This window comes from Netta rufina (assembly GCF_964035555.1).
Source record: "Netta rufina genome assembly, chromosome: 14".
In the NCBI taxonomy this organism is placed as follows: domain Eukaryota; kingdom Metazoa; phylum Chordata; class Aves; order Anseriformes; family Anatidae; genus Netta; species Netta rufina.
Genome location: NC_140137.1, coordinates 19063994 through 19088363, shown reverse-complemented (window position 1 = coordinate 19088363; position 24370 = coordinate 19063994). Strand labels below are relative to the sequence as shown.

Below are 24370 nucleotides of genomic sequence, written 5' to 3'. Positions count from 1 at the left end.
CTAGAGCTGTTCCAAAGAATGTGCATCTAGATCCAGACCAGGACATATACCAAGAACAACACTTTATTTTTTCTTTTAAAATATAAAATACACCTAAAAGTTAACTGCCCTGTATTCACTTACAGTCTCTCAACTCATGGTGAGACTTGAACCCAGATGCAGAAGTAAGTACAGAGATATGAAGGTTAAAAATGTAATAGTTTCAGACTTGAGCTAAAATCTTCATGATACTATATGATATGAAGGAGCTACACTTTCAGATGTCTTCCTCTGACCTCTAAGTTTGGCAGCTAAGCCAGTCTATAATACCTAATTACTTGAAATGCTAATGAACATATGAGCCAAGGGAGCTGACACTGCATTTCATGATCTCAGAGCACTGGTCATCGTTCTTCCGTATCCTGTAGAAGGTTTCCACATATTCAGAACGGCCCAGCAGTTCAACAAAATCTTCATCATGAGTTATCACCAGAAGCTGAAAGTTACGCTGTTTTGTGCGGTTTTTTATTATCCTACAAAGAGATATTATTCAGTGTAATTCAATCTATATTGCTGTCTAGTTTTAGCGAATTTGTACGAAAATATTTAACTATTGAAAACTACACGAGTATCAAGCAATCTAATGTAGATCAGCACCTCTTTTTACCCATATTAAAAAAAACAGCAACAACAAAATACAAATTATTTTTTCCTCATCCAGATAAAGGAAAGGGAATCTAAAGCTACTGCTTTGCATGTATATCAACGTATGTCAACAAATATAGGTCAGCTTGAAATAAAATCACTTCCTAACACCAATCACTAACATTAAAATTTGAAAAATATCCAAGCTTCACAAGAAGAGATTACTTACTCCACGAGGGCATGTGCAAGAGACTCAATGTTTTCTCGATCAAGATTGGTAGTAGGCTCATCTAGTGCCAATATGCCACAGTTGAGACAGAACGTTTCTGCTAGAGCAAGACGAATAATAAGAGAAGCAAGCACCTAAGGGAAAAAGAAAAAGCACTCTTCAGAGTGTTTATAGAGAAACGATGCCTAATATGTTATTTTTAATGCCATTACAAACTGTGACTAAAGTCTACATAATTCACAAAATGATGATAACTAATTAGATTTGAAAAAATAAATTAAAACTTCAGGTTTGAATTGAAAGATCCCTTCTACAACATAACATTGGAAACATACCTGAGCAGTCAAATTCTCAAAATCCCAGAGCTATTGAAATTCAGTATTCCAGCCCAACGTAAGAATGTTACAACATTGCCATCAGCATTATTCCTATACTCTGTTGAAACCCCATCCTATTAGCAGGGAGATGGTGGAAATTTGTATGTGCATCAGTCAGTTTGAAATACAGAACTCCTGACTCCTTCATAAAACTGAAGATAGTAATTTGAACAACTCACAAACCAGTCTTGTATTATAAGGCCTAATTGTGTTTTTATTAGATCTCATGAATTAGTGAAAATTACAGAACACTTGATGGAAACTGTGCTACAAAAAATACTTTCCAAATATCATGACTGCTGGCATCATAGTTCATGATCAAAGAATAATTCTCAGAATATAAGCTAAGAAACCGTGAACAAGTTTCACTCTCATTTACATAGGACTCTAGCATAACATCCTAGACTACTTTAGGAGAAGACATTTTTTGCCTATATTGCTGTTTTATATGAAGTTTTGGATTTCCCCCAATATTAGTATGGAATTTTCAAAACAAGTACACTTCTACACTCAGGTGGGAATTAATTTGACAGCATGTTTCACATTCAAGCAACAATACAGCACGCATCTTCTCACAGAATATCCTTTCAAGACACTGGTGTTGCTGGACTCTAGTGCTGCTATTGCTGGACATGCTTAAAAATACTGTGCACCATCTTGTTGTATTCCTCAATTTCATTTTCTGTTACTGTCAATACCATCTTGTCAGGCAAAAGTGAGAAGAGGAGATAGCTGAAGGCCTGGCTGCCAGTGAAACTCTGATGCAGTGTGTGACACAGTGAGAACTGCTACTCTTGGAGGTAAGTAAGTAGGCAGATATTACTCCAGATAATAGCGATTCTTCCTCGCTATCAAAGAGATTTATATCTGTTGCAACCATAGCCCTTTCAGCTGGTGCAGAGGAAAGGGAGCCAAAGAGTTCCAGCTCCCACTGCAGAAGAGGAAGGAGAAGGTATCTCCCTCACAATTACAGTGTGCTTGGCCTAGGTAGTCATTGGCACCTTGTGCAAAGGCGACAGGCTCTGTGAGCCTGTAGGGGAGAGTTCTCCAGGTGTTCTCTTTATGTTGTAGAAGGCACAAAGGATGGACAGATATTGTTACAGCAGAGAAGTAGTAAGAGCAGTCCTGGCGGTATTTCTGTCACTTTCTACGTTCATCTTTTTGGTGACATGAACTGAAAAGTTATTTATATTCAGTAGGAGGTGGGAGTAATGCAATTTGGAGAAAAAAGAGATCTGAGCATACTTCAAAACAGACACAGTTGTGAAAAGATGACAAAGGATCAGCCCTCAAGAAGGAAAAAAAAATCAGGAGCAAGTTAATAGACCTACAGCTATGGGAACTTCAGATGTAACTAGCAAGAAAAAGACTAGATGAACTTGAGAACGCGGCAAGGCTGAACCCTTCACACCTACAGACTCAGACCAATTGCCAACCGAAACAAGGAATTTGGACACCCCAAAATAGGGTTCGGACGCTCCCAATCATATACTGCATACTGGCAGCATAATCCAGATGCAGTCATGTTTACTGAATGTAAATCTGAGTTGGAGCCACTTCTTTACCGGATTCATTTTACGATGTGTCACTCTTGCAGCTTTCAAAATCCTGTTTATGACGTACAAGAAAAAAAAGCTATATTACCTTTTGCCCAGCACTACATCTTCCTCTCATATCCAGTGCTGTATCTCCCTTTATCATTACTACTCTATAATTGTAGCTTCTTCTCTTATCAGCTGCTGAAACATTCTCATCTGCATCAGAGCGAATTTCTATATATTCAATATCTGAAAATGAAAAAGAAACAGTTTTTCCCTTATCAAAAGATCTTTAAAATAGCATTGGAATAAACATAATTGAGAGCTACAACATACAGTAACTACAAAAAAAAAAAAAAACAAAAAAAAAACACCTTACTCATAACTCCTACTAATAGATAAAAATTTGAAATTAATTTTTTCCAAAATTAAAGAAATAAGCCCAGGCAACTCCCCTGACTCAAGGAAACAACTATAGAAAACATGGAAAAGGGAAAATTACTTCTATTTATCATATAACTACCCATGTAACATGTAATAAAAAGGAGACTATAGGGGGGACCAACAGATGCAGCCTTTAGAATGGAACCAACCATTTTCATATCCTGGATTTTCCATAGTTTGAACAAACACTTTTCACTATGCAGTGCTCGGTATAAAATTAATATGGACAAAACTGTGAAAACAAACAAACAAACAAACCAACCAACCCACATGTACCTTGTCCTCTGTAGGTATTTCTCCAAAGGTCACGAATTATTTTGTTGATTTCTTCCATCTTCATGCTATGAAATGTCATTATTGCTCTACAGGAAAAAAAAAATTGCAGATTTTTATAGGTGCAACCATGGACTGCTATGGACTCATAGGAGCTTTAGGGAAGGCGAGAGCTCACTTTTCATTCTCTAAATACTTTGACTAAAATTACAGTAACTACTAGTTCATTTTGAATGCAGAAATGTACAAAGATCAAACACACTCTGTTATGTGAATACTTCTACTCTCACAAACAACTCCATCTCAAGAAGTAGGAGAGTAATAAAGACAAAATGATTTGTAATCAGTCACTCAGTAAAGGTTTTTATTTTTTTTTTTATTTTTTTTTTTTAAGGAGATTTATAATTTATGTGTAAGGCATATTTTCAGACCTCCAAGAAGAATCTGATATTAAAGCCTTCCAAAATAAAAATAGTGTTACTCATTGCCAGTCCCCCACCACCCTGCAGTGCAGATAACTGAGTCTCAGTAGGAAAGGAGAGCCAGTGAAGTTTCCTTGGAGCAGAGAATTCTCTATCAAGAATTTAATTTGTAATTACCTAAAGAGATGTTATGATTAGAGCTACCTTCAGTGGCAAGAGTAATATAGGGTGTCACTAATATTTTTTTATTTCATTTCCCTGATTCAACATGATATCCTGAAACCATCATGTCTACATGTCTTTAGTTCAATAATAGATGATTCCTCGTAAAAGCATTCCAAAAGGACATTGTGCTACGTTTCTAACTTTTTAAACAAATAGCGCTTTGTAAGGAAAAAAAAAAAATGCTTGCTTGCTTTCTGCCAATGTTTTTTCTTCCAAAAATATGGCAGTATTCAAAAGTAATTCTGAAATTGACTTCATGTATATATATACACACACACACACTTTTCCCATCTCCTCCCTTTTACAGGAATTATTTTCACCTGTTGTGAGGAATACTGAAGTCTCAACTCTAATATGATTTGTTATGTCTGAATAATGAATAAAGCATTTTCTACTGTTGATTAAACCCAAGAATGCATTCTTCATGAATATTTAACAAAAACCTGTAAATATTAAATCAACAAAGATCAACAGATAGCACAGAAGAGCATACAAATGTTGCTTTTCCCAGCTACATACACAGCTTTCAATCTCTGGCCATTAGAGTTAACATTTTGTCTCACTGATTTTTCAGACGATTACCAATAAGTGATGCTTATCTATTTTTCTTGAAATTACAAGACTGATTTCCTGTTTTGCCTTAAATAGAAACAATAGATGATTTGATACCATACAAAAGATTCTGAATTCTAAAAGGGAAATTCTTGGAGTGCATTTCCATTTAAGCTGAAAGGGAAGAATTACACATGCTCTGTACAATTTAAATCTTCACAAAATAAATTTTGGATTGGCTTAAATCCAAATACTAACTATATTTATTTTATCATTAAAAACGATTAAAGCAGGGTACTCCAGACCTCTGTATTTAATAGCGTTTGAGACCTGTCTTTCTGAATTCATACAATCTTTTCAAATGTATTTAGAGCTTAGCCTCCAAATAGACCAGTGAATTATGGGTTCCACAGCTTTATTATGTGTTGCCAGAAAAAGTACTACCTTGTATTTCGAACTACTGCTTGGTATTTTCACAATCATTCCCTTTTCCCCTTCTCCACACTATTCAAGAAATTAAGAAACCTTTATCATCCCTCTTCAGTCACCTTTTTTCAACATGGAAACTTCTAATCTATCTAGCATCTCTTCTGGAGAGTTATGTTGTACCTTTAACTACATTACTGCTCTCTGTGCTCCTTTTTCCAGATTTATTATGTCCTTTTTAATAGAGGAGACCAAAATTGTATTCTGAATTTGTAGTTTCTATGGTGGCCAGATATTTTTCTCTCATTCTCTATTTTGTTCCTAATACTCAACTTTTACTTCTAACTGCCACTGAGCACCAACCTAGTATTATTGCAACTGGCTCATTGCAATTCCATAATTATAAGTGAACAATGCATGGGGGGAGTGGGAGAGAAGGCAGGGAAAAGCACTGTATGTTTTCGTTCACATTTGTTAACAATCTCTGATGATTAACAATGGTGATGTGTTGGCTTCATTTCTCTATTCTCTCTCTCAATTTGACTTGTTGTATTGCAATTGTGTCCTAACATGTACAACCAGTACTCAAAAAAGGTCCCTCATTTATTTTATGTACATTATATACATTACAGAGTTCCTATACTCTAATAATCCTGTGCAGTTTGCAGCACATTTTCATTAATTTACTTTGCTTTTAGGAATCAGTTCTCTTCTGGAGGCATTAAAAAATAAAAAAGCTACGGCAACTGGACTTTTGGGATGAATATAAAAAATAATAGAAGTAACATAGCAAGGTACAACATTCTATCTTAATACTTAGATATTTGATTTTATAAAGAAAAATAATTATGTACCTCTAAGTTACGTTAATTTACTATTTCTAAAAGTTAAACCAGGATGTTTGAAATTGCGAGTTGCTTTTGCACCAAGGCAGTAATGAAAACTGAAAAAAAGAATTATCCTCATACGACAGTACTTACTTATCAAGAGCCTTGTAGTAAGTGTCCAAATCCTTGTTCAATAGCTCCGTTGTTCTCATAACAATCATCATCTCCCTGTATTTTTCCTCTGCATCTTTGAATTGTGACTCTCGAAGTTCCTTTTTAAACCGAACAATCTCTTCCTCAAATCCACGCTGTCGGCCAAGTGCAACATGATGGTTTCTTTTCAGAGCTTCTATTTTCTCCTCTAAATTTTTTTGTTCACTGTCAAACCACAAATGATACACGAGACTTCTGTATTTAGTGTTTCGCTATATTTTAGTCAAGGTTCTAATTTTTAGTTTATGTTAGCAACTCATTCTATTGTATATATAGATTGCAACAGTTAAAATTACTCGAACTAAGACATTTAAAATATGCTTATGTTTATTTAAACATATGTTTATTGTTTTTATAAGCAATATAACATATTAAGTTTTAAAAACATATTAAAGTCACCATTCTGACTAATATTCACTAATCCTATCAAAGATGAAAGTGCACCATGTAGAGGTATAAATTAGATTTAATTGCAGGAATTACATCAGGATACTGAGCAAAAAAAATGCAATGAACGGTCTGGTAGCATCTAGAAAGCTACATAAATAGTTTGCACATAAGAAACTGAATTAGGATAATTCCTTTTCATCAGTGTTTATTATCTAAACAATTAACATTAAAATACTGAAATGATTTGCAGCTGAGACCTATTTGAGCACACTGAAGATAAAACACTTTTATCCAGAGACATCAGTTTCTTTTTAAATACAGACTTAACAGTGGAAGTCTTTAAAACAAACGGATTAGATTTGAACAGGTATATACTTGTGTGCATTTGTAGCTAGAGCTACGTAATTTCACTGAGTCATTTATGTTGTCATGGGAATATTATGCAAACACAAGTTTGAGGGAGGAAGTAGTCTACATGAATGGGGAGAAAGGTACACACTAAGAACACAGGAAACACTAAAACACAGTGAGTATTATATTCAGATATTTAGTGAATTCTTATGCAAAACACTCTGCTGTGTTTTGAAAACGCTTACTTTTTCATCTGCGGGACTTTCATTTCTCCCATCTCCTTCATAAGTCTATTTATATTGTCTTCAACTTCTTTTAATTCTTCATTCCGCTTCCTCAAAGTCAGATTATCCTCCAGCCACCTTTCCTGTATCTGTCTCCACAGAAAGCAAGAAGTTCTATGATGTTTCAATATATCGATGCTCAATAACAAAGTATAAACTCTGCACAACTCTAAAACCTGCTACAAGCATAAAACAATTGACAGCACTGAAAAGTACCATAGTAAGAACTAACTTTGCACTAGAAACCTAGTATAATGCAAATCACAATTATCATTTCATATTTCAACCTGAAATAATATTTACAATATTTATTGTCATAGGTGAACGTAAGAGTGATCCTGTGTGTGAACCGTAGTCGGTGGTTCAAATGGGGCAAGTCATTTGGGGTGAGATTTCACATTTTCCCCTATTCTCAATTCTACAGGTAAGATAGTGGGATAGAGTGGGGAAAGATATCTTTCCTATAAAGAATGTAAATAGGGTTTGAAATACATACATAATGATTTAAAGCACACAACAAAATCTGGAGTGACTAACAACTTTTGGGACCTGCAATTAGGATCACCTCACAGCGGTCTTCTTTCAGTAGATAGGTATCTTCCACACAAAGCTAGTTTTGAAAACAGTGGTTATTGTCACAACAGACTTACCCCTTTAGGAAATACCACAAAATTGTACTTAGAGATAATTCTTTTTTCTAAAATGCATCAATTTTTGCATATGTAAATCACAGGATTTTTTCAGCCAGATGCACATATAGCGGCTATTCTGACTAACAACTCATTAAGTACATCAAGAGGAGACAAACTTTGTATGAATGAGCCTACACGGAATTAAACCAATGCCAGAAATCACTTCAGGTATAAATGCAAAATATACCTTATGCTAAAACAATAAACCTACCTTTTGAGTGTCAATATCTTGTCGAATAATTTCCATCTCTTTACTTATCTTTTCCTTCTGTTTCTCACAGGCAACTAACTGAGAGTTTACTTCATCAAGTTCAGACTCCTTTTGCTATAAAAATAAAAAGGTATATTATTTATATACAAAAACACTTTTAAAAGCACCTTTTTATTGATTGCTTTTTAGGTTACCTTCTTGTAGTCTTCCTTTCCTTCTTGAATATAGCTTTCGATTTCTTTCATGTACTTGTTTATATCTTTAACTTTCTCTTTTATGCTATTTATCTGCAGCGAAAAGATTTCAAATGAATTGCAGTCGGATGTCCAAGAACTGATGTGACATGTATAAAAGATAACTGGATAACACTATTTCTAAGGTACGATTCATTTCATAACTCCCTTTAATTTACCAACAAAAGACTTCAACTTTTGAAATCCAGATGCTCCTTATTACCATGAAACTGTTTTCCAAAACAAATGGTAAATCACTCATTTGTGCTTACATAAGAGGGCCATTTGCCCTGAGAAAGACAGGTGTGTCCCTTGCCAAGGAAAGGTCACAACCATCATTGCTGTTCCTCTAGACCTACTAGATAGGGCTTTTAGCACTACACGTCACACTAAATATTGCCAAATGTCCCTAGAAGCTTTTTGATAAGACCACCAAAAGTTAGTTACAACTGAGTTGATTTCCTGACTTGGTTATGTTCCTTTTCTTCCCTAAAAGCTCCACAAATCTAAAGCATTAGGTAAAGCAATTGCTGTCTCCTAAAAGTCAACTCATTACCATGGCTTCCACCCATGCCCCAAAACCAGCATGTAATCCTATCTCCCAACTATGTCAAATGCAAACAAACCTTCTCTTGTGTTTCTTTATTAGTTGCAGTCCTTTTATTAATTAGATCCTCCTTGTCTTGCTGCAGTTTTTCTAAAGTTTCATGTAGGGGAAATACCTGTTCTTTTGCTTCCTGAAAAGCAGTTGGAGAAAGTCCTTTTTATTTTCTCATTCTGTCAAAGATAAACAATTTTTCAAGTGCAAAAAAAAAAAGCCATGTGCGTACTTAATTTTTTTTTACATCTTGTTCATTACTCTGAAAAAAGTTTTGTATTAAATAAAGTGCTGAAAATTTCCAGAGATATGCATAGTATAACAGGACAAAAGTTTTAAAATGCATCTGAATTGCTAGGATTACAGAACATTAAATATTACTGGATTCTTTGTTTTTCAAGGACAACATAGTTAAGGGGTAGTAATTATTTCCTACCTTAATCTCTCTATATAAGGACTGAAACTCAGTGGTTAATTCCACTATTTGCTCCTCCAGTTGTTGACGACGCTGCATGCTGCTGGAAATCTGAAGTTTCTCTGCTCTAAGTTCATTAACTGTACTCTTAAGCTGCTGAATCTGATTCTGCTGGTCTTGCTTGATTTTTTGATTTAACTCAATTTTACTAGTAACTGTAGATGAAAATACACACGCAGTGAAACAGTTGATCTGTAACTAACAACATTTTTTGTCTTCCTTATGACAGATCTAACTGCAAACTAAGTTAATATAATCAAAAAAACAAAACAAAACAAAAGACCAAAAAAAACTATTAGAATATGGTTATTTTGAATGTAAAATAAGTAAACTAAAATTTATATTTTACTGGCAGCAAGTTTGATTATTTTCAATATAAAAACAAAACATCATTTTATATGACCTACCTGTGTCCCATAAGTGTTTCTTCTCTTGTTTTTCTTGGCTTACTTGTAGAACGGTTCTACTTAAATCGACCCCTAGCAGCTTAGCCTCCTGCTGAGCAATTTTTCTTTCAACATCCCTAATATCAGCCTAAAAGTAAGAGTAAAGCCCTATTATTACCGTACTAGTGCTTAACAGGCTTTAGTTTATATGTTATTGAATAACTACGTGTACAGCAAGCAAATACCGTTTTATATATTGAAAGGAAATACAGAGCATACCTGGTACCTTTCCATTAGTGTTATGTCCTGTAAACATGCATTAGCACCGTCCTTCTCAGACAGAACTGTCTGCAAGAGTGTTTCCTGCTCTTCTATCTCACCCTTCAGGCGTGCAAAATCCCTGTTCACAGTTTGCAGCTTGTTCCTCAAGTCTGGTATGTCCCTTTCTTGGAGTTCCACTACTGTTTGCCTTGAATAAAATACAAATCCATGAAACTTCGTTAAAAGCAGCAGCATAAGTTCAAGACATTCAAGTTTGCAAAATCTGTGATATGACTGAATAGCAGAAGACTGAATTGAACCAATAGTATCCCCTTAAGCTTGCCCATGTTCAGTTGAGTTTATGTTATATAACCAGCTAAGGTAATAATCCCTCATTGTAGGCAGGTGAGATCTAAACACAAACCAACCAACAAACCTCTTCCGGTTTTCAACTGAACTACAGCCAGTGCTAAAATAAAATCCACTGCACATGAGTGCCCTCTTGTGAAAGAGAGGTATACCTTCTAACATATATTCAATTTTTTTTCAGAATAACAGTCTTCAAATATTTTGAAACCAGAGCCTCTGGTTACCCACTGACAGGGAAACTGCATGCTCTACTCTAAATCCTGTTTGTATGGTAAGGAAAAAAAAAAAATAGGACTCTCACAAAAATTCATTAGGACTAGTGCTGTTTATGGTTTGGAGGGAGGCAACAAGAAGAAAAAAGGGGACACAGCAACAAAATAGTCTGCCTGTAATTTTTGTAGTTTTAAAATTACAGATTAAGTAAGCCTGGGAATTGGAAAAGACTGTAAGCACCTCTTCTCTCTTTTTTTTTTTTTTTTTTAAAAAACATTGTCTACATTTTTTTTTTTTTTTACATTGCAACTTCAAAAATATTTTAATTAATTAAAAACTACATAAGAGATTTAATACAGTCTAATCTTTTATGGATTGTCAGTATCAGAGACAGAGCTGCATTCCCAAATGATGGAATTGCACTTGACTGAACCACAAGAAAACACAGACTGCATTGGGAATCTGCTATAAGTCTCACAGATTTCCTTCAAGAACATCATAAATGAATACTAAACCTGACAGTAACAAAAAAGTACCTTTAAAGGATATATAAATCAAGATTTATTAAAGTGCAGTTAGATTTTTGAACAAATTGCCTAGCCCGAAAATAAATCTTTCTTGATGTCAACAAAATTTTCAATAATCAAAAAACAAACATTCAAAAGAAAATGACTTCCAGCAATATTGTCTGTGAAGTACTTTACCTAATTGGTTTAAGACCCATCATTTCATCACGTTTTTTCTCTCTTCTTTTAAGCTCAGACTCTGTTGACTTCAATTTGTCTGGTGCAAGACGCAACTTAGACTGAAGATCGCTAATTACATCTTGCAGTTCAGCCTCTGTTTGAAAAACTCTTTGACAAACTGGACAACACGACTGGTTCTCTTCTGTTAGTTGTGTAATGAACTGTGAATAAACTGCTGTGGCTCCAGCAAGCACAGCTAGTTTAAAGAGAAACAGAAGATGTTATGTTGAATATACAATGCATAATCAGATCTAAACTTATTATATATTTACCATTAAAAAACCAACAAATGAAAGAAAACTATAAGCTGCAAATCATCAAGATAGGAAACTAAAATGGTCCTAAGCAACCTGGTCTGAATTCAGCTCTGTCCCTATTTTCAGAATGGTGCCCTTGATCACAGCCTGACATTCTCTCCAACCTGGATTATTCTATTTTATTGAACTACACTCATCCCTCAGCAATTAACAATAGAAACAAGTACTTGTGAATCTCCTTCTGGAGTTACTTTCTTTCAGTTAGCAGTAGGCCCTATGGGCCAAAACCATGCCACTTGTCTAGTTCTGTACTCATCTTCATAACTGGCAGATTCAATCATTCAAACATATCCTTGGTTGTGTAAGGGTTGTGATTTACATTTTTGTTTTGTAAAAGTCAGTATTTCATTCACATACAGTAAGAGAATTAACTGAGTTAAAACAACTGATTTTGATTAAACGTGAAATTGAAGACGTAGTAAAGATAGGGGAAAATTGTTTAAAAGGGAGGTTACTGAATCTTAAATTGGTTTCTATGCTGATTGTCCTGCAAATATAAATACCCACAAGTTACAGACTGTCTCAGTGTCTCTAGGTTACAATTAAAATGAGGAAAAAAGTAGAGCTATGGATAAATTTACCTCGCTGTTTTGAACTTTTTTCAATTTCATCTTGAAGTTTGTTCAGGTTACTGTCAAAATCTTGGCTTCCACAAACATCAAAAAGTTTTGCTTCATAGCTAGACAACTGTTCTTCTTTTTTTCTTAGTTCAGCACTGATAAAATTCTTCTGTTGTTCTGCTGATGCCAGTTGTTTGCTGAAACATTAATTAATAAACTCTTATATTACAGAAAAACAACAAAAAAACTGTATTAAGAAAAACACCATAATACCAAATTCAGATTAACTTCAGAATTATTCATCAGTTCTTTAATGATTTTTCCAGAAATCTACAGCATAAGTTTTCAATTCATCTAAATACAGCATAAAGTGTTTCATTTAAATTCCTTTTCCTGCTTTCTAGACGCTTAATGAGGAGAAACAAATTTCTAATGTCAAATCCATACAAGGGACTTTCTAGAATATCATTAACTTTTCCTCTCCTACTTCCTTCCCTAATTATTGCTTATGAGATACTATTGAACAAAAAATGTTATTGAGCAAAACATATTGAGCAAAAAACATTAGCACCCTTCTATTCATCTTCCATACTTCTCAATTATGGACTGTTCTTAGACCTCAAATCTCATTTTTTGATTTTATAGAAGTTTAATGCATATCGCTGCACAGTGTGCTGATGTCACCTAATATCTTTCTGACATATTCTTTTCTACAACGAAATACATGTAAATCAGGAACACATATCCATATCACAAATAAGTTCATGATACGGTTAATAACCATTCTGTAACACCTAAGAAAGTCAGAAGACTCCTGTCTTTTTTTCCCCAAAGCACATTCTTTCACATTCACAGCTAGGGTAGTATAAATAATTAAGGACATATTAGAATATTTTGTTACCTGCTTTTAGTGTTGCCTCTGACATACTTCAAATATGATGATTTTATTAACTACCATGAACTATATTGGCTATATATTAAACACATTTTGCACAATGCTTTCTTTCATTTTGCAGACACCTAAATAAATATTGATGAATTACAGTAAAAGTATGTTAACTATATTAAAAACTTTCTAACACTGAAATTCATAATTGCATAAATACTTCTGGAGACATAATTAAACTAATACATACTTAAGCTTGGCATGTCTGTCCCTTGTTTCATTAATCTCTCTATTTTTGCCATGAAGCCAGTCTTCAAGTTGTTTTTTATTTGGAAAGTATCCCAGCAGTAACGTCAGTTCTTCAGAATGTCTTGATTTTACTTTTCTAATCTGTTCCTCTTTGTCTGCCTTGGGAAATATTGGGAAATAAAGCATTTAAAATTTCACATAAAAACATATTCATATATTCATGTTCATATAAATATATTTTCATATGTTTAAGTTTATGTCACTCAATGCATTCAGAGTTAATGGCTTCCATAAAGCCAGACAGAAGCTTTACATACGAACGTTTATAAACATCTGGAAAAAAATGCACGAATCTTGAAGGGACCGTATTCATGTAATTTCCCTTCCTTATGAGATGATGATAGAAAAATTACTTTGTCTTTCTTCAGCATCTCCATTTGGGTAATTGTTGTGGTATGTAGGTTCAACTGTTCCATCTCTTGATCCAGCTTCCGAAGAACTTTGTCCAGGTTTATTTTCTCATTTTGCAGAGTTTGCACTTCCAGTTCAAGTGTTTCTACATTGCTGCTCCTCTCAGCCTTCTCCAGTTCATGTTCCTAATCAAAAAACAAAAGCACAAAAGACTTATGTAATTACATTAGACAATAAGTTCCTAACTAAAGAAATCAGAAAAAAAAGCTCTTAAAAACTGTCCAGCAGCAGTATCCAGCAGCTGTTACAGCAATAATACTTCCAGGATCTATAAAGAATACATGCACGATGCCAAAGGCTGTGATGCTGGTATAGGAAACATAAAGCAGACAATGGATGCAGAGTTCTGAAATGCAATACTGTACCAAGTTGCTCATGCTTTTCACAACTTGTAAAAACTTTCAAACTTGTAGAAATCTTTAATTACATTAACTTACTGTCTTGACAATCTCTTCATCCAATTCCACAATTCTGTCTGATGACCCCTCCAACTGCTGCAATTCATGTTTTACATTCTTCAGTTCCGCTTGTCTCTTATTTTGGATGTCTGATTTCAGATCAATGGTTCTTTCTAATCCAGTTTTCTTATCTCTTATTTCATCTATCTGTTTTTGTTTCATTGCTTCTTTTTGTGCAAATTCTCTCTGAAAGAAGTGAACAATAATATATTAATTCACTCACAGGAAAAACACAGCATTTAAAATGGCTTCTTACAATAGTATGCAAATATTCACCATTATAATGCATGAAATTGAAATATTTAGATATGTAAAAAAAAATCCCGCTAAAATGCAGCAATACAAAAATGCAGATGCATAATGGTAGTGTTGTCTGACAGCAACTCCATTTTGAAGATAACTTCAAAACAACATTGCTTGTTTTCTTAACAATTGCCCATTGAAATTCTTCCTCAGGCTTTTTAGTGTCACTGACCCACCTGCTTGAGATGGCAGTTGAGAAAAAAGTATCTGCAGAACTGCCTGTTCAGTAGCTTTTGCAATTCAGATCACCCAATGACCACTCTTAGTTCCAAAATTAATTTTCACAGAAAGGTTCAAGCAAGCCATATTGAAGAATACTAGATGGAAAAAAAAAATGGCTTCATTTATTTTCCCCCAGGACCATAAAGACACATATGGACTAATAACAGACTAACAACTAATACGGAATTATAACACAATCCTAAAATGACAAAATCCTTACCATTAAGTGATTTGCAGTTTCTGTATCTCTCGCTTGTCTCTCCTTCAATAACCTGTGAAAATTGGTAATCTGTCTTTCATTAAGAGGTGATAGCTCAAAACCATCTAATTCTAGCTGTGCTGCCAAAGACTGAATTAATGAATCCCTCATTTTGATGTGTTCTTGGTGACGATCTGCTTGCAGTTGTAGACGACCTGCACAAAAATAAAATAAAATAAAAAAAAATAACATAACCCCTCAAAAAATGAGAACATACATTTAGGATTCAAGGTCAATTGCAACTATTTCCTTAAGATCTTCTACACTGAACCATTTAAAGTGTTAAAAACAAGCTATAGCTTAAAATATTACTGTTTCTGTTAACTATTAATTATATAGAAATAACTATTATATAAATAAATTATATAAATATCTATTAATTATATATATTAAAATCTGTGTTTAAACTACTACAATTTGCTTTACTGCAATTCCCACAGTCCATCTAAAAGAGAATATATGATATACAGAAGAGTACTGTCCTAAAGCCCTCTGAGTAGTCCCCAGCCCTCACATGTGAGGGTGGGAGTGCCAAGAATTCTGCTTTCACAGGTTTCTTGGTTACACTTACACAATCACAACTGGCTAGCAGACATTTTCATCACTTAGACAAAGTACAGGCTCAGATTGTGAAAACAAATGTGCTGTAAACTGCTAGACTGACATAGTTTTATGGTATCAGTAATGATCAATTTTGAATATTTCTGTAGAAGATGATACACTTAAGAACAAACAAACTTCATGTTGTAATTACAGTTCAAAACAAGCACATTAAAAAAAATACAGGGGAAAGATGTTGAGGTTTGATTACCTGTGAGATTCCCCACACCATGTTGTGCAACTGACCTAAAACTAACACGCATTTCAGGGAGTTTGTCCCATTCAAACATCTTCAATTATCAGTCATTCTATTTCAGATCTTAATTGCTTTAAACATAAATACAAAGTTATAGATCACATCTAACATACCTCGTTCAATGAGTAGTTCTGACTTTTCACTGTTAAACCTCTGGCATTCTTTAATGGCCCTATCTAATTCACGCTTACAGTCTGATAATCTCTTCTCCTTCTCCTTCACTGTTCTCTGGTGGTTCTGGTATCTATCCCTTAGCTGTTCATCCGTTCCTTGAAAAACCTGTACACCAAATAAAATACAGAATAAACTTAACTTTTTAACTGAATTCAGTTAAAAATAATCTTATGTTTATTACAGGCTTTACCATAACAGAATCCAAGAAATAAAATAACACCTCTCATAAAAAATTTATATGCTAAGACTTACATTAAGAAAAATCAAACATACTATGAGCAAAAACTGAAAAAAAACCAACTATTTTTCATATGCTGATAAGACAAGTTCATCTGAATTTTTACCACTATCCTAAAGCATTTTTGTTCATCTGTCAAAATAATTTTAAACGCCCCTGCACAACCACAACAAAAGAATAAAAACTACTTACTATTTTAAGAAAAAGAAATAAAAAACCCTCCAGGGACATGAACAGAATCAGTGTCAGAAGACATTCATTGCTGGCTAAAACAAGTGCTGGCTATCATGAACATATTGTGAGAGGTAGATATTTTCAAGTTCCACATTGCAGGGCATTATTACTATAACTTTTGTCAGTATTTCTCTTCCTGGCAAGCTAATCTATGGTGGAGGGATCAGCTACAAACAGCAATTTAACTCTTACATCTGAATTACACAGAAACTAGCTACAAATACTGTACCATAAAGCTGCATATCTCGTATTATCAAATGAGCTACTTGGCCTTTGGAAGTGTTCATAACCAGCATCTAGTGCATAATAAAATACACAGTTCACATGGTAGCAAAAGGCAGACTTTGATTTTTCTGCAGAAAGGATGACAACATGGAATTTAAAAGGCAACCTTTTCCATCTTCTGTTGCAGATCTTGATTATCCTTATCCATCTGCCTCCTCCTGCTCTCCAGAGCTTTTACGTCGTTGTCTAGCAACATTACTTTCATGAGATTCTTTTCAACTGCTGCCAGAGAACACTGCAAAGGAAAGGATCATAGAATAATAGAGTCATTTAGGTTGGAAGAGACCTTAATATCTCACTAGTTTACAAATCCCATAATAAAATGTTCTATACAACACTTTACTCTAAACTGTAAAACTTCACCATTATTATTTTGAAAAAAAAAAAAATCATTTAGCTTTAGTTATAATTCATGATAGTTTTATAGTTAACATACAAATTTGAAAGACATTTTAAATTAAGCTACAAAACAAACAAAAAAAACATCAGTGCTGTTACAACAGTTCCACAGACAATGTTTTAAACCTCCCATAACTGTTTACAGATTAGAGCAGCATCTGTCAGGTTTGTTGCTTAATTCTGCCACAGAATAGAAGGTGAGATAACAACATAAAACTGCAAGATTTTAATCAGGAAATTCCTCCAGCTTTGAAATTTTGCTGAGTTCCTTTTTTTAAAAAACAAACAAACAAACGTTATGTGCTGTTTTATACTAAAATCTTAATGTAAACATCACACAAATTACCTTTAAAGGATCCAGCTGACTCTCGATAGATTTTACATTCTCCTTAGAAGCAGACAGCTGAGCTTCTCTATTGTTAAGATGGTCCTGGATTTCCTGTGCTTTTTCTTTATTCTGCTTTAGGTACTTCAGCTCTGTCTGACACTCTTTTACTTTTAGGCTTTGTTTCAGTCGTACCTGACGGAGAGTTTCCAGTGCTTTAATATACCTTTAAAACAAACAAACAAACAAATTTCAGATCCTACAGGCAATACAGCAATACTGATGCCACAGACGTTTTCTTTAACACCTACACTACTAGAGAAGACAGTTTCTTATTTAATTTTATTCAATTCCAGTAAAGAGAAAAACCTTGTTGCTGAGAAGATCTCATCAAATCTTTGTTTCAGGGCCTTCCCTTCGCTTAATGGCCAGTTGGACTCTTCTTGGTGGCAGAAAACAACATTGTTGAGCACAGATTTGGAAACACCAAGGGCACTGATCATTTCCCGATCAATTTCTGCACACTTAGAACTGAGACTGACCTTCTCACCATGCCTATGTAGCACAGATAAAGAAAATCCACAAAGCAGTTACTAGAAATTCTTTAAAAACAAACAAACAAAAAGCTTATTTAAATCTGTATAAGCACATTCTATTGCATTGGTTACAAAACAGAGTAACAGTTTTTTAAGTCTACAATTACCATTTTAACAGCAAATGTTTTCAGTCAATGTTGCTACATGTTAAAAAATCTATGCAGAACCACCAGAGGGAGTAAGACTGATTTTGTTTAAAGCCAAGTGAATACATTTCTTAAAAAGGGGAAACTGAAGGTAAACATGGACTGACCATATCCTGAAACTTAAAATGGTGCTAAAGGAAATAAAGCTTATGCATTTCAAACAAGATTACTTTCAAACTAGAGCATCAGTAATACAATTTTCAAATTAATGTAAGTCAATTGATATACGTAGCTCTTAGTATAGTGGCTATCAAATGTTAGTATTTTTGAATCAACTAATAGATCAAACGATGGAACTCCAGACCTTCCATCTAAGAACACAGGCAGGAACTTCAGAGAGCACGTTATGAATTTTTCTCATCTTATACATAAAATATACAAAACCCAAACTGATCTTCACATTACAGAAAGAAAAAAAAAATAATAAAAAGATATAATTAAACTTACTTTGTTCTAGTAATGACCCCTTCAAGTGTTTTAAACTCTGTTTTCTTGTTTTTCTGGGTACACACCATGGATCGTTGGACAGCTACAAGCTCTCCATTAACATCTTGAAACTGTAATCGAATCTGAGCTCTAACATCAGTTTCATGTGCAACCTTCAGTACAAATGACAACAAGGAAACAAGTATGAGAAATTCTTCTCAACACCCAGAGGAATACATGACTTCCCAGATGTGGAGTGTTCCAGTCCCCCCAGTTCTGTTTTTCCTGAGACAGTACGGTCAGCTCACATCTGCCTAATACTTGAGCATCCCTGTTTCCATCACAGCCCTGCGTGAGTACAGTAAGTATTTTACTGAGGAGTAAACGTGCACTAAATCTAACCACTGTGGCTTTTACCTTTGGATCATGAACAAATGAATTTCCTTTGGTTCCAGGGGGAAAATCTCCAGTGGACACATATTTAAGGCACTCAATGATAGTCTAAGAAAACAAAAACAAGTATATAATTAGAATGACGATTAAGAATAACCAATGAAGACTACAAACAAAACACAGTGACAGCCCAAACGTTTACAAATAAGATAAACATGAAGGGAGAGAGAAATAAGAAATGACATTTTATTTTTCAGTACCATGAGAACATGGTACTTTGCAAAAACAGTTCTAGTCAGCACCTTGATCAATTTCCTATGAAAAACACCAAGTAGTGCCCTGCAAAGCCCAGGATAAGAAGCAGATCTCTAATAACGTAAGCTAATACAACATTTACAGTAAACAGCAAGGTTTTTCTAATATTTGTACCTTGCTGTTGAAATCATTCTTTGTATTTTCAAGGCTTTCAGAGTTACTTGGCACACGAAAACAATCACGTAAACCTTACCGTTTTTCCTGCACCGTTTGGTCCCACCAGAATAGTCATTGGATTAAGGAAAGTGATAATCTGTTTGTCTTTATCCTCTATGCCAAAACTCCTCACGCCGAGGATGCTCATTTTCTCAATCCTTGCCATTTCTGCGGAATTTCTGCTCTTCCGCAGTCAGCAACGCAAACCCTGTAAAACAAAGCTCTATGAAAGTTGGAGACAGTGAAATCCCTGCGTATCCCTGAAAGGAGACAACACGGTTATTTCAGTGTGTGTATTGTTAGAAACACTCCAAGGTTCCCCAGTTATGGCTCAAGGCAGAAGACGCGTGAAAGCCAAACCCCCTCAGCACTGAGGAGCTCGACTCAAACCTCAGGGCCAGGCCACGCCGTTTCCCAGCCATTCTAAAATAACAACAAAAAAGCCCTTTAAGTACCCGTGAGAGAAAAGAGCTTTATGCCACTGCCCCTTGTTATGCATATTTTATTTATCGTTACTTTCCATTCCCCGTTTCTCACGGCGTCACGGCCCCAGCCCCATCCCGACACGAGGCAACCCCCGGCGGCAGCGGCCCGGCCTCACGGCCCCCCCCCTGCACCTCACACGGCAGCTCGGGGACCCCCGGGGACCCCCGGGACCCTCAGCGGGGACCCTCGGCCGTGCCATGAGACACCCGGGGCGTTTCCCTGAGGGGGGCAGCCGGAGTTTCCCGCTGCAGCGGGGGCGGACATTTTCCTGCTGCCTTTCCCTTCCCTTCCCCAGCTGAGGGGCGGCCAAGGCGATGCCGTCCCCCGTCCCCCCGCTGCTCCCCCCCTTCCATCCCCGTTCACCTCCGCTCCCGGTGCCGGCCCCGGCCCCCCGGCAGCCCCCGCGGTCGCCCCCGCTCCGCCCCGGCTGTGGCGGCTCCGCCCGGCCGGGCCCGGCTCGCTACCGCCCTCCCGCGCCGTGGGGCCGGTCAGGGCTGGCCCGGGGCTCCCCTTGTCCCTCGTCCTTCTTGGGGTCCGACCCCGGCCTCTGAGGGGCGAGGGGGAATGGGCAGCCCTGAGGGGGCAGCCCTGAAGGGGCAGCCCGGTTCCACTCCGCTCCCCCAGCCCCGCCGCCCCACAGAGGTCTCCGAGGGGTCTCCCCGTGGCACGCAGCGACCCCCCCCTCCCGTTGAGGGGCTTTTAAGAGTTCACAGTTCTAACATTGGCACTTCGGGGTTATTTGGTGGTGTTTCCAGCCTTCTGCTCACAGCCTTGTAGCGCTGTGCATGGCGGCACAAAATTGTGGCCTGCTTCAAGGCTGGCCCATGATCCGCTAGACCCCAGCTTAAGCATTACGAGCAGGAATGGAGCCTTCAAAGCCTTCAAAATTCAGAGCCAAGTGGCAGCCTTCTCACAGAAACCTCCATACCCGCTCAGCAGTCCGGCTTGGCGCTTCAGGCTCAGGCCGGGTGGAGGAAAACCACATTTCTGCCGCTGGGTTTGATGTCCACTCACTCTGCCCGTTACGCACTGCGGAATCAAACCCAGCGCGGGATAAATGACCGCAGTGCGAAAAGGCAGCACAGCATCATCAGGGCTGAGGCAGAGCACAGGTGCACGCTGCAGCCATGCCGGGCGAATTAGTAATGTGCATGGTAGAGAGTATTTCCAGTGGTAGCATGAGTACCCGGGGCTGTGGGTGAGCGGTGGTTCACCATGACGCTGGTGGTAATGTAAGCATGATGCATCCCTCTCTCACAGCAACAGACGAGAGTCAGGAAATGGTTTTCGAGGCTGTACTATACAGCCTGGTAATTCACCGTACTTAGTAGGAAATCTAGAATACTAACTGCAAAAATTCCACGTCATTCTCTTTGTGCTTTATGCAGGAAAAGGATGAAGTGTAGTCATCTGTTTTACTGTAGGATTACTCCATTTATGTTCAGTTTGGGGGAAACTTTCAATGAAATCCCTATAAAAGCACTAACCAGGGAAAGAATGACTAACTAAGTGGCATGAGATGGTTTTGAAGCTCATGTCTCATCTGGGTCCAGAGAAGTGTTGAGAATACAGACAGGTGCTATTACAGCAGATTAAACATGTGAGGATCCTCTGCTGCGTCCCCACAAGAATGGCTTCCCTTGCCCAAGGCAATGCTTGCTCGCAAGGTACTAACCCTCATACTTCAGCTTTCCACTTTAGAAATTCAGTACAGATCAACTCAAATACCCTTACGATGCACGGATTATCAAACGCAGACAGATGGTCTCTCATCAAGTAGAAAAGTTTTAATTGTAGGAATATAATACTTTTTTTTCCACACTTTACAACTATAGTCTCTACAAGTTGTTGGAAATAAAATACAAACAATTTGTAAAGAAACTGTATTGCCTCCATTACCAATCCAACTTTTTAATTTTTGTCTTGTGGATTGACAGTTGTCTTGCACAAAGATAAATTTTATTGGAGTTATCAAAATGTGAAAATAAATTGCAGTAGCTTTTTACATTAAGTGAAGAAAATCTTCCATTGTTCCATGGAGAGCTCTATAGCAGCTGAGCAAAAGCAACTTCGTGCTACCAGGTGACTAATTCTAGCAATATATATTGAATATGGAATAGCAATAGAACAGCACTAAAACCAAACCAAAACAAACAAACAAACAAGCCAAAAAGAAACTCATTTTCCTAATTAAATTATAACATAAGTAGAAATCATACAGAAATGCCACCTATATGCAGTCAAAGGGAGATTGTAAAATAATGTAGTTGAAGTTCCATGCAGTCATCTGCCCCTAAGTCTGTTTTACTTGCTTATAGTCACAGTGTTAAGTCTGAAATGTTGGTGTTTTTTAAAACTATTTTTAGAAAAAAATAGAGGAAAAAGAAAAAAAATAGAGGAAATTGAGGAAAAAAGAAAAAATGGAAACAGACAATGCTTGTAGTAAGGATGCATGTTGTAGGTTGTTTAATATATGTCCTATTCTCAAAAGCAAAACAAGTAGTTAGGAAACCCTCACAAAATGGTGCAACTGGAACAGTTAAACTGGAAAAGTGTACAATATGCATGTCTGTTATTGGATATAATGACAGAACCTGCACTGCAAGAGCAGATGTTTCCATTGGTGTTTACTAGGATGAGGAAGTAGAAGTTCAAATCACTATAAAATGTGTAATTTATTTCTTACTCTGAAAAAAATGGGCAAAGGGAAGATAACCGCTTCCCCTACAATAAAAAAAAATAAAATAAAAAAAATCAAGTGCTTCTGGTTAACTCCTCAACCACTATCTATCAACTTTTCTGTGTACCCATGAATTCTTTACATTGTTCATTTTCTGACATTTATGATCTGAGGATAGTTTGTTAAATACTTTCAACATTCCATCCTGTCCTGGAAAAGAATCTGAGCAAAAATTCTGGACGTAAGGAAAATCCAAAATTCTAAGCCACATCTAATTTTTTCAACTAACCTTTCTTTTCAATAATGAAATGGTCAATCTCTCACAATGTTATGTCACTAAATAATGTTGTTAATAATGATCTTGTGGACAAAGTGCATAAAAAAGGTAATCTAATAGGGTATCCTATGGATAATATAATGTATCAAGAGCTGTATATCATCAGATCTAGAAGATGCGGTCATTAGACTCCAGCTGTTGCGCAGCTTGTGCCATCAGGCACTGGTTTAATCAGAGGTTACTCAACCATGAACACTTTGTGTCTGCAAAGGGTTTGGAAAGGAGTACCAGAGTTTGAAGGCAAATCTGGAGACTGTAGAAAGGTTCAAGGCAATTGTGGGTGGGTAAAGGCTCTCTCTTGGTGCTCAAGTTCATTTCTTTCTAGGGCCCACAGACTTCCTTTGCCCCCAGTGCCAGTCTTCTCCCACATCCATTGCAAGGAGCAACTCTTTGCTCGATAGCCCCTATTCATCTCCCAATTAGGAAAAGGTCCAACCAGAACTCAGAAAGCCAGAGGACTACCACTTTTTCCCTTATCTGTGACTTTCTTTCTTTCTCCAGGACTGACTCCAGGGAAGGGCTGCCAGCTGCAGCCACTGCCCGCTGCTGTGGATGCCTTCGGCTCTCCCTCACAGCCCCCGGCAGGCTGGGGCCATCCAACTCTGCTTACCTGTAAGTAAACCAGGTGAGTTGCCTGGCTCGGGAAGTTAATTGGCTACATTTTCAGATGACTCTGAATTTGACTGATAACTTTACCAGCATATTTTAGTGCTTGCTGTGCTTCCAGTATGAAGGAAAACAAAGTGGAAAGGGAAAACAAAGAGGAAGACCCTCTATTTGTGTGTTGTGTCTTGTCCCTGTAACTGTCTTCATTATGACTCAGTTGTTCAGGAATACAATGCCATTAATCTCTATTATTACTGCTTTCTCCATGACAACAATTTTCTGTGTTGCTGTTGGATGATGCACAGACCATATCCTTGACTGCAACCAGTTTTAAGCCTCTGGAATAGTTTCCAAAATTTGTTGATAAGGAGACAGAGTTATTACTTGTAGCAGATCTGTTTCACATGCAGTATTCACCAATATGAAACCTATTGTCCTAATCAGTGTTTTAAGCTACTATAGGATGGTTTTGTGAGAATTATTTTTATTTTTTTTTGCTTGTGGTCTACATTCTTTGACAGAGAGCACAACCACCAACCTTTCGGAGTGTATCAATCTGTGAATGTGAAGGTGTGAACACAAGCCTGAAGAGCAGAAGGGACAACCTGAGTCACTGTTTCCAGTCTGCTTCAGT

At 36.6% G+C, this 24370-nt stretch overlaps 1 protein-coding gene across 1 annotated transcript; it reads right to left on the bottom strand.

The window, feature by feature from the left end:
• Positions 1–47: 47 nt before the first annotated feature.
• On the bottom strand, positions 48–20509 carry RAD50 (RAD50 double strand break repair protein). The gene is made up of 26 exons (XM_084295377.1): positions 20477–20509; positions 19665–19835; positions 19181–19264; positions 18785–18936; positions 17965–18150; positions 17617–17821; positions 16978–17106; positions 16054–16219; positions 15046–15239; positions 14280–14486; positions 13785–13967; positions 13373–13530; positions 12258–12433; positions 11318–11555; positions 10050–10239; positions 9792–9918; positions 9346–9539; positions 8938–9048; positions 8273–8365; positions 8079–8192; positions 7137–7264; positions 6091–6315; positions 3489–3574; positions 2875–3017; positions 854–987; positions 48–512 (listed from the first exon to the last, which is right to left on the bottom strand). The coding sequence occupies exons 2-26, from the start codon at positions 19791–19793 to the stop codon at positions 326–328; spliced, it is 3939 nt and encodes a 1312-aa protein (XP_084151503.1). The 5' UTR covers positions 19794–19835; positions 20477–20509; the 3' UTR covers positions 48–325.
• Between the last annotated feature and the right edge of the window lie 3861 nt (positions 20510–24370).